The following is an 11,114-nucleotide window of genomic DNA, read 5'->3' as shown; positions in this document are numbered from 1 at the left end:
ACTAATCTAAAACATGCAATTTGACCTAATCTGATTGGGTGATCTATCGGTCGATCTAAAATTTTACTTGTATGGGCACAATAATTTACTAATTTAACATGAGTCAAATTCAAAATGACTCAAACCAACTAGATCTAGATTGGAGCCAAGCGATGACTCAAATTGACACACTCTAAGAACTTTAATTTATTAAACAATATTAATGATCTTTAATTTTTGTAACACGTTTAATCTTATGCAGCTTTGTTTTAAGATCAAACAAGCATGACAAAGGTGGCTACACGAGACGTCATGGTATTGTCTTTTCACCAATAATATTTTGTAAATACATAACCTTTTTTTCTATTATTTTTTGATAAAACTGATAGTTTAAGCTTGTAATTTGGCATGTGCTTAATTCATTGACATGGGAAGCAATCACAAACTTGTGGACAAAAGTTCCCCGTAATATCAATATGGAGAATCTACGAGACAATTACTTGTTTCCTCAGGTCTAATATTCTTAGTTTAATGATTGTATGCTTTGCATTTATACAAAATTTAATTCATCTGATTTAATCTTATTCGAACTAATCTAATTTTCTGTAAATTACGGGAAAATTCAAGTTTATCAATTTGATAAACAAAATTTGTTTATCAAATGGTACAATGGTAAATAAATCAACAACTTTTTATTAAATATGGATTTCACTGTTGTTAATATATTTACGAAAATGCCATGATGACTGTGCATTTATGTTGTTTTATTTACCATTTTTCCATTTGATAAACAAATTTTGTTTATCAAATTGATTAACTGGAACTTCCTCGTAAATAACTGGGTTTTTTTTTTATTATTTGTAAATCATATTAATCCGTAAGATTTATTTTATTATATTTATTTAGGAAAAAGAAAAATAATATATCAAATGAGACACTGTTAGTGAAATTTTTAGTTTTTTTTTTTTTTTTTTTTTTTGTTATATAAGACGTCAAGAAATAAAAAACGTAAATTATGTCTACATACCAAGTTACCAACTCAGCTAAAAGCCTAAAGCTGATGGTTGAAGTCTAAGATTGAATAATACGAAGTATACAATATCACACTCGCTCACATAACATGGGCCCAAAGCTTAATCTGATAGTTGAAGTTTATAATAATTAATAAAGTACGAGAATAACTTATTGATCATAGAAATAACATTACTCCGTATTAGTTATTCTTCTAAATATACAAGAAATATAATATTGTGTTATACTATAATCTAAAATCAGATAAGCATGCGAGAGGAGGAGCATGTAAAGAAGAATCCCCATGCAAAATTGATTAGACTCGGAGTAGGCGATACAACTCAACCTATTCCACACGCTACTTCCTTTGTCATGTCTCAGGTAATTAATAACTAACCTAACCTTCTTCTACTTCAATTATGATCACACTAATTTACTACATATTTTGACATAACAAGGGGACGGTATTAAGCACCCTTTTGACATATTAGTATTAAAAACTATCGTCGGCGATATATTGGTATGAAAGTTAGCAAATGGCGATAGATTGGTATAAAAGTTGACTAAGTGGCGATATATTGGTATGAAAGTTAACAAATGACGACATAGTAGTATAAAAGTTAGCGAGTGACAACACTGGACCCTTTTACTAACCAGATTAATAAGCGCATATTGTAAAAATGATTTATTCTTATTCTTGTTACTTTATTCTATTGTTTTTCTTTACTATACTTTTTTTGCTTCAAATAATCATTGAATATATTTAAACACTATTAAATGTGAAACAAAGCCAAAGAATTAAAAAGAAGGAAAAAGGGGAGGAAATATGAGAATATAGGTGAATAATTAAGATTATGCATAGAAATTTTAAAAAGTTACAAGATTAAGCTTTGATGACATAATTTGAGTAAGCATCGGAGTTTCAATTTTTTTGCAATATTCAATGTTATATAAATAAATTTTCTCTCAATTTCTTAATTATTAAACTAACATGTCAATTTAAGTTTTTGAGACGTTAAATCATAAGATGTATCGTACTTGAACTTATTTGACCTTTTTTGAAATACCTGTTCTTTTTAGATTATTTTCAGTATATTTCAGTTCAATTCAGTTCCTGATAACCTCCTCTCATAAAATATTCAGTTTAGCTCAGTACAGTCAATCAGAACAGGCCCTAAGTGATGTGATGAACGAAATAGATCATAGGCTAATAAAATCCTCCATTTATATTTAGCCCTTTGTTTATCATACATGCATGTTTCTCATTGTGTAAATATGTTTTATCTTTATCATGTTCAGTATGCACAAGCTTTAGCTACTATTGAAGGTTACAGTGGCTATGGAGCTGAACAAGGCAATAAGGTAATACAAGTATAACTTTTTTCCCTGCCCTATTCTAAATTTTTAACCACAAGTTACAGCACCAACTTTAATAGCCAATTTTCCAAACATAATACTACGTACTTCGTAATAGACAAGGTAACATAACAAAGAATTAACTATTGTGCTATGGAGTATTATTCTTATTTCCTTTAATTTTGACTAGATCTATTCATAACAATTTTGAACTTTCTCTCCTTCATATGGACTTATTAGGTTGAAATTTAACTTTAAACTTTTATGACGAAATTATTTATAACCAATACAGACTTTAGGGTCTTTCATATTGAGTCCCTTGAATCTAGCTAGGTTGGGTTCGATGAGGTTGAGTCATGTCGAGTCTATTTTAAATTTTGAGTCACTACTTTATTGTGTCTATACTTGTCAAAATCTGACTTCGTTCCTTTGCTATATTTTGTCAAAAAAATAAAAATAAAAAAAAATTGAATTTGGTTTTTTGGGTTCATTTCGGATCGGGTCGATCAAATTAGTTTTTGACATCTCTAACTTCAACCAAATGTATCATTACTAAATACTATAAAAAGAAAAATAAATTTGTCACATAAATTAACATTGGATCAATTTAATTGTACAACTTATTAACTTTGACCAACACATGAGTCAATATTCTATGATCAAAGTTGTATCTCGACTTGACAAAAATATTTGTAAATAAATATCAAGTACAGGGATGGCCTAGTTTCTCATAATGAGAAACAAAATTTGTTTCTCACATGACTTTTTCGTAAATAAACCAACTTTATTTAACTTTTTTTAATTGTGGACGGAATCCATAATAATGAAAAATTTGTTGATTTATTCACGAAAACGCCCCGATGAGAAACAAATTTCTTTTCTCAATACAGGGAATTTCCCACCAAGTACTACTAATATAATTAAAGTACTCCGTACGTAAACATGAAACTTTTCATAACATCTTCACTTAGTCTTCTTTCAAACAAATTATAACAAATTCATATTGGTCGTGACAGGAATTAAGGAAGGCAATCGCTGAAACAATCTATAAAAATACAGGTATTACGAGTGATGAAATATTCATATCAGATGGAGCACAGTGTGACATTTCCCGCCTACAGGTAAATTTTAAAATATATAGCTTCATACTTCCTAATTATTTTTTAATTTTGAGGTAATTTCTTACATATTGGTTGTTCTAATTAAACGTTTTGTAACATAATTTTCTTTTCTTTAAATATACAGATGTTAATGGGATCCAATATAAGCATAGCTGTGCAAGATCCTACATTTCCGGTAATAATTTAAGACATATCTCTACTATACACTTGATATCGTATTTTTGTTACAATAAACTAATGTACTCAGAAGGCTTAATTTTCTGGCAAATACAAGTTTATTTGCCAGATAAACGCACTTTTGTTAATCTGGTGACATTTCTGTAAATATGTTAAAAAAGCGTGGTCATTTATTCATAACTTTTGGTGAGTTGTCCAATTACTATCTGCAACTTGCATTTAGGAAATTACACATGTACCCCTCAACTAATCCATGAAAAGACGCTTGTATTCTTCCAGTAGTACTTGAAAGGACGACCATACACCCAGATTTTGTTTAGGGGGGTGTTAAATACCGCCGTCCAAATTTATCGCCACCGCCATCATTTCAAGCAAACTGGCGATTTTGCCCTTATTAACTTTATTTTTTTCCATTTCATTCTCTAACATTAGCCCATCAACCAAAACCGTGTCAACCACCACCTTCTACACCGGACAGCTACAACACAACGAAAGTCGACAAGAAATAGATGGTGATCGAGGTGGCTCGACAGAAAAAGAATTGAGGGTCAACCGCAGCTCCACGGTAACAGGATTTGACCTCCGGTTATCGTGGACGGTAACCGGATTTGGGCTCCCGTCACCACGGTCAACCGGAGGTCAAATCCGGTTATCGTCCATGGTAACCAGAGGCCAAAACCGATTACCGGAGCCCAATTAAAAAATTGATTAGTTTTCTTCACAAAAAAAAAAAAAAAAAAAAAAAAAAAAAAAAAAATAATTAAATATGGTGGCTGGTAACCGGAGGTGAAAACCGATTGCCCACCATGGTAACCGGAGGTGAAAACCGGTTACTGGCTACAGTCAACCGGATTAGGTCGCCGGTTACCGGTTACCGGTGCTGGCAACCGGTTTTCACCTTCGGTTACCAGCCACCTATTACATAATAAAAAAAAATTAATTTAAAAAAAAAAAAGCAAACTGGAAACTACTTACCTCCTTTCCACCCATTCCATCGTCGAAGTCGCCACCGCTGCTTGAGCGTCCCCGCCAATTGCTTCCCGGTAATTCTCAAATATGTGGTGGTTGTGTGGTAAGAAAGGTGAGTGGTTGGTGTTTGAGAAGAGAGAAAAAAATAAGGCTGAAAAATGGGTTTGGGTTTAATAAGGGCAAAATTTTCAATTTGTTCGAAATGATGGCGGTGGCGATAAATTTGGACGGCGGTATTTAGCATTTCACTTTGTATCTTGGGAATTAACTAGACATAGGCACACAGCTCTTAATTATATCTTGTGTTACTCCGTACTTTAAATTATAAAGCCACTACGCCACAAATAGTGTGCACCAATACAAATATGACATAACATATCTCAACCCTTTTATTGAGCAGGCTTATGTTGATTCAAGTGTTATCATAGGCCAAGCCAGCAAATTTCAAGAACAAACAGGAAAGTACAACAACATTGTGTACATGAGCAGTGGCCCTGAAAACAATTTCTTTCCAGATTTGAGCAATACTCCTAGAACAGATATCATTTTCTTTTGCTCTCCTAATAATCCAACAGGCTATCCTGCTTCTCGTCGAGAATTACAGCAGCTTGTTGAATTTGCAAAGATTAATGGCTCAATTATAATCTTTGATTCTGTATATGCAACTTATATCTCAGATGATAGCCCTCGATCAATCTTTGAAATCCCCGGTGCCAAGGAGGTGTGTTCACTTCCATTTGAGAAAGTTGGTGCCGTGTAATCTGGTACATAGCCTATGCTAATAAGAAGTTATACGTGCAGGTTGCTATCGAAGTGTCTTCTTTCTCAAAGCTCGCCGGGTTTACAGGAGTAAGACTGGGATGGACAGTAGTTCCAAAAGATTTATGCTACTCAAGTGGCTTTCCAGTTATTAATGATTATGACCGAATTGCATGCACCTGTTTTAGTGGCGCCTCTAACGTTGCTCAAGCTGGTGGCTTAGCGTGCCTTTCTCCACAGGGCTACAAGGTTTCTTCCAGCATAAAATTTCTAACTTAAAAAGTACATACTTCGTATTTCTCATAAAAGTCTATTTAAATTGCTTTTTTCTTCTGGGTTTTTGCAGGCCTTGCAATCTACAATCGATTATTACATGAAGAATGCTGAAATGTTGGCTGATACATTTAGATCATTCGGATTAAAAGTGTATGGAGGACAAAATGTACCATATTTATGGGTTCATTTTCCGGGCTCTAAATCTTGGGATATATTCAATGAGATTCTTGAGAATACTCATATTTTAACAGTTCCAGGCAGGGGATTCGGTAACAAAGGTGAAGAGTTCATTCGAGTTAGCGCCTTTGCTCCCAGAGAGGCTATTTACGAAGCATCCATGAGGTTAACGAGCTACTTTAGTGAAACAACTCCTTTGCTCCCAAAGAAGCTATTAATGAGCTTCCATGAGGCTTAAAGGGCTGCCAATTTAACGATCATTTTCTCCTCCATCATTGATCATTTTCGCCTTAGTTGTTTTATAGTTCACGTATCATATATCTAAAATTTTGTCTTTACAATTAAAATCAGGTGAACTCCACAATGGATCCAACAGGAATAAAAGGAGCGAAACTGTAAAATATTTCAATGTAACACTAAAGACTGGTTTGATTTTGAAAAGCTTTTTCCATGAACAGCAGCTACTCGATATTATTAATCACAAACCAGTTTTCCCAAGAATTTACCAAATATCACAATTATTTTGCAAGGCATCGCACATCACTAATATAATCTCGCGCAAATAGAGAGCATAGCACATAGTATGAAAGACAACCCTACGCCATAGAACTTAGGCAGGGTACATACATTTCTGTAAACTATGGTATGGTATACGCATCTTAACCTTTTTTTTTTTTTTTTTTTTTGACAAGAGCATCTTAACCTGATCGGCTTTAAGGAACTTGAAATATAATTCCGGTTTCGCCGGCCTCTTTCTCTACATGATGTAGACGAATAGTTGATACTGGGCTACTGGCAGCAGCCTATTTTAAACAAAATTAAAGCTTGACAGCAACTAAACACCATCCTAGTTATGTGCTTTCAAAAGACCATTTTTAATAGACCATTATTAATGGATATAATGCATAATTTTGCTAAAACCCATGTAAACTTCTTAAGAGATCTATAATTAAAGTCGTTTTATAGCTTAATTAAAGTGTATTACTATATGAATATATGACTTCAAATAAGAATTTACTTTCCCATCCTAATCCTTTCTTTCTTCCTGTTGAACCCCTATTCGTATATGCAATATATTAGCCCGACCCAAACACTATACTCATAAGCAGTACTGGACTCTAGTACAATCACAATGCCACAACATGTCAAACAAACATTGCAAAATCACTGCGATTTGAAACAACCAATGCCTTATAAACATTCTTCTACAACAATTTGACCAATAATCGAAAACATTCCAATAACTCCATCACCCCATTTGAACTAATGCAGTAGCTATAATCAAACAGAAGGGGTAGCTCAATTCAAACACAGGGTAATCTCATCTTCTAATTTCTCAACATTTTCTTTTTACACTACTTAAACATCCCAATAAATTATCGGATATAGTTCAAAACAAAGCTATTAAATTGCTCAATCCGGCGCCTATACATAAACATCCCAAATCAAATTATCGAATACAGTTTGAAACTAGGCTATTAAATTGCTCAATCCAGCCCCTACACATAAACATCGAAAATTCTCAAATCAAATTATCGGATATAGTTTGAACGAAGCTATTAAATTGCTCAAACCGGCCCTAAAACATAAACAACTGACGCAAAAGGTGGGTCTAACACCAACGCTTTCTCACAAAATCCTTTCAAACATCAAAAACAACAATCTCAAATCACACATAATAATTGAAGTATTCGACAATCATACACCCATATAAAATAATTCAAAACCCCTAAAATTGTTCAATTAATTGCACAAAAACCCATATAAAGATACCCAATTGAAAAATTCACAATCAAACACAGAATTATAAACAAAAACAGAATTAAACTGATTCAAAATTGTAGATCCAACATTTCCAAACTCAAAAGAGTAATTATAACATTAAATCCTCAACAAAACATAAGTTTGATAATAAAAACTAAATACCCAAAAACTACTTTAACATAATTCGATTGATTAAACCCCAAAAGAGGAGAGAGAAAATCCCTCACTCAAAATCTGGAAACCCTCGATTACTCAATCAATCACCTCCAGCTTTCTGGTAAACATAGGTAAGACCACACTTACCACAATAATGGCGATCAAAATGGTTAGCCATAAAAGTCCCAGCACCACACTCAGCATTAGGGCACTCCTTCCTCAACCTCTGAACCTTAGCAGAATCATCAACCTTGTAAAACTGAAGAACAGCAAGCTTAACCTTCTTCTTCTTGTGCTTAATCTTCTTAGGCTTAGTGTAGGTCTTCTTCTTCCTCTTCTTAGCACCACCACGAAGACGAAGAACAAGGTGAAGGGTGGACTCCTTCTGGATGTTGTAGTCGGCTAAAGTGCGGCCATCTTCGAGCTGTTTTCCGGCGAAGATGAGACGTTGTTGGTCTGGTGGGATGCCTTCTTTGTCTTGGATCTTGGCTTTCACATTGTCGATGGTGTCGGAGGATTCGACCTCTAGGGTTATGGTTTTACCCGTTAGGGTTTTCACGAAGATCTGCATTTTTCTGGGTTTTTCTCTCTCCTCTGGTTTTTTTGAGGCTGCTGATGAAATGAGGAAGGAGGAAGGTTAGGGTTTTTGGGGGTTGGTTGGGTATTTATTTGATGAATGAAGGGGAAATTAGGGTTTTGTTGAGTGGGATGTTTTGTTATTAGCCCAATAGCCCATTGGACTGTTTGGGTTGATTGGGTAATCTAATGATATAGTGGAATGGACTATTAGACTACTCGTAGTAGTAGATGGGTTTTTATTATTTTCGCGTTTGTTTTTTTTTTTTTTTTTTGCTGTAGAGGTGTTAAAAATTGACCCGATCTAAGCTATCCTTTATTTGATAACTAGGTTAAATCCCGTGCCATGCACGGTAATTTTTAAAACTTAATACTTATCATTAGTTTAGCATTATTATTTAATTATAAAAAATTAAACCTAATTGCAAAATAGGATAAAATTTCTGTAATTACAAAAAAATTTAAAAAAATTGATCACACTAAAAAAACCAGAGAGAATTCGAGTGAGGGATAGCTCAAGTGGTTAGAGCTCCCTCCCGGTTCCAGGAGATATTGGGAACGATTCTTACCCCCACCCTTGTTGCTCTCTTAACACCAAAAAAAAAAAAAAAAATAAATAAATAAAAATAAAAATAATATATACACGACTAATAAAAATAATTGTGGATTACATCATAAAGTTATAGATAGAAAACAATTATTGCATAATATTGTATAAAAAAAAATTATATCTTTGTTTGGTTGTGTACAAATGGAATATATTTATAAAATAGGAAGTGAAATTTATTGAATAGTTTGTATTAAAAACTTCTCTAAGAAGCTTTGGCCAAAAAAAAAAATGCGCTTTTGGAGGGAAAATTTTTAACCAGGAGATGACATGTGTCATTCCTGGTTTCGCCTTTAGTATAATGTTATAGATACTCTATCTAATTTGTTTAAATGCATCACTTGACGTGTACATTTGTCGAGGCGTTATATTAAATATGACTATTAGTATAAGTTTTAGGGGGTGTTTGGTATAAATATTGTAAATGAAATGGAAAAGATTCAAATAATTAGGGGAAAGGGTAATGATAAACGTTACCTTTACTATGTGTTTGGTATCCTAATGGAATGGAAACAATTTGAATAGATTGTGATTGAGTAAGGAAACGTATTTTGTTTCCACTAGTTTGTCAAGGGTAACAAATTATGTTACCAAACAACTAGAAATGGAAACATATATTTGAATCCGTTTCCTACATCTAAAATTACTATACCAAACACCCCCTTATAATTAAATTATGTACATAGACAATGTGACTAATTAAATGATATATTATATAATAACATTTAGAGCCTGTTCTCATACGTTGAAATTCAGTTTAGTTCAGCTCAGTTCAGTTCAGCTCCTAATTTCCTTCTTTTATAATATATTCAGTTCAGCTTAGTTCAGTTCAGTTTAGTTCAATTAATGAGAACAGACCCTTATTTAACAATACCAATTGGCTGTAATGGTGATTGAAGCTAAACTTGGTAGAAGGACCGCGTGTTCAATCCCCTGCAACAACAATTGGGAGGAGATTAGAACCTAACCATCCATAACTAATAAAAAAAAAGTTATTTTATAATATAACAAAAAATTATGTCAAACATGATATACTATATATGATATATGAATAGTGTAAAAGTTATAATGATGCACTTAAAGAACAGAGGAGTAACCGAAGTAGCTTATACATCTAATTCGTATCAATGTATGAAAATTATTTAGAAAAAAAAAAGCATTTTTTTAATTATATAATTGCTTTTAAAATTAACATCTTGTGTATAATAGCTTGAACCTTGCTCAATTAAGAAACAAGTGGTTCACAAGACTACAATCCACCCTACAAATCAAATTTGAACAATTTTAAGCTCAATTGAATTCTCAAACTTGAAAATGAATAGTACTCTAGTCATCTAGTTTACAACTTTTGTAATACACGTTGTACGCTTATCATGAACAGATTAAGGATACCGCCAAACATCACCGTTTAGCTTCCCATGCAAGAGTAAATATTGCTGCTCAAAACCTCATGCTCGATTAGACATTTCATTGCATGTTTAATATATCGAGTAAAATCTATTCATGTAAGGGTACTATAAATCCCCGCATAATCTAAAGGAAATATACACAACAATTATCGGAGTATCTAAAAACTTTCTTTTGATTTCTTTTGAAACCCTTTGTTGTAAAACAACCACCATAATTTCAGACATTTTGGACTATATTCTTTTGTCCATTTCCTTATTGTTTTGGACCCATGACTTGATTTTTCTTTCTATTGTTCTCTTTCAGTATTTCCTTTTTTTCCATGTGCATTTCTTAGCTCTTCAAATATTAATGAAAGTGTAACTATTTATCTGAAACACAAATATTTTAATAGTATAATTGTACAATGTCTTGTTATTTATGCATGCCCATGAAACACAATGTTTTACCGTGATATATTTTCAATCGAAGTAATGGGGTAAACCGGGTAATTGATTGGTGGAGGACGTCACATAGTGAGTTGCCATTAGAGGTAACAGCTTTATTATTTTTATTAAGTTTTAAGTCTAGAGCACGTTATAAATTTGATCGTTGTTTGATATACAACTGTGTTTAGAGTTTAGACACAATAGAGGGAGGTATAGCGTTCGAGGTTCTTCCCACACCCTTAGGAGGGAGTTCCTATAGGCATGGAGGTCACAGCCACAGAGGGTTAGTGCTATGACTGCTATCCACCTGAGCAATTCCATTCTAAGAATAATGAGGAAAGAAAAACAAAA

At 33.1% G+C, this 11,114-nt stretch overlaps 2 protein-coding genes across 2 annotated transcripts; one reads left to right on the top strand and one right to left on the bottom strand.

The window, feature by feature from the left end:
- The first annotated feature begins 422 nt into the window (after positions 1-422).
- On the top strand, positions 423-6,063 carry ALD1 (AGD2-like defense response protein 1). Its single transcript, XM_081668831.1, has 8 exons — positions 423-491; positions 1,255-1,371; positions 2,290-2,352; positions 3,363-3,467; positions 3,592-3,642; positions 5,014-5,334; positions 5,415-5,621; positions 5,719-6,063. Exons 1-8 carry the CDS (start codon positions 456-458, stop codon positions 6,061-6,063), a joined length of 1,245 nt encoding a protein of 414 aa, XP_081524957.1. The 5' UTR covers positions 423-455.
- A 1,566-nt stretch (positions 6,064-7,629) lies between these two features.
- Positions 7,630-8,381, bottom strand: LOC145614509 (ubiquitin-ribosomal protein eS31 fusion protein). Its single transcript, XM_081669564.1, has one exon. It carries the CDS (start codon positions 8,314-8,316, stop codon positions 7,846-7,848), a length of 471 nt encoding a protein of 156 aa, XP_081525690.1. The 5' UTR covers positions 8,317-8,381; the 3' UTR covers positions 7,630-7,845.
- Between the last annotated feature and the right edge of the window lie 2,733 nt (positions 8,382-11,114).

This window comes from Chenopodium album, chromosome 25 (genome assembly GCF_948465745.1).
Source record: "Chenopodium album chromosome 25, dcCheAlbu1.1, whole genome shotgun sequence".
In the NCBI taxonomy this organism is placed as follows: domain Eukaryota; kingdom Viridiplantae; phylum Streptophyta; class Magnoliopsida; order Caryophyllales; family Amaranthaceae; genus Chenopodium; species Chenopodium album.
The sequence above is the reverse complement of the archived record's forward strand: the minus strand, read 5'-3'. Positions and strand labels throughout refer to the sequence as shown.

What these genes read in the sequence shown, in the direction of transcription:
- ALD1 (XM_081668831.1), top strand. Translation starts at nt 456, where the DNA reads ATGGAGAATCTACGAGACAATTACTTGTTTCCTCAG. An exon ending in GTGACATTTCCCGCCTACAG is followed by an intron (nt 3,468 to 3,591) that starts GTAAATTTTAAA and finishes TTAAATATACAG; the next exon opens with ATGTTAATGGGATCCAATAT. An exon ending in AAATCCCCGGTGCCAAGGAG is followed by an intron (nt 5,335 to 5,414) that starts GTGTGTTCACTT and finishes TTATACGTGCAG; the next exon opens with GTTGCTATCGAAGTGTCTTC.
- LOC145614509 (XM_081669564.1), bottom strand. Translation starts at nt 8,316, where the DNA reads ATGCAGATCTTCGTGAAAACCCTAACGGGTAAAACCATAACCCTAGAG.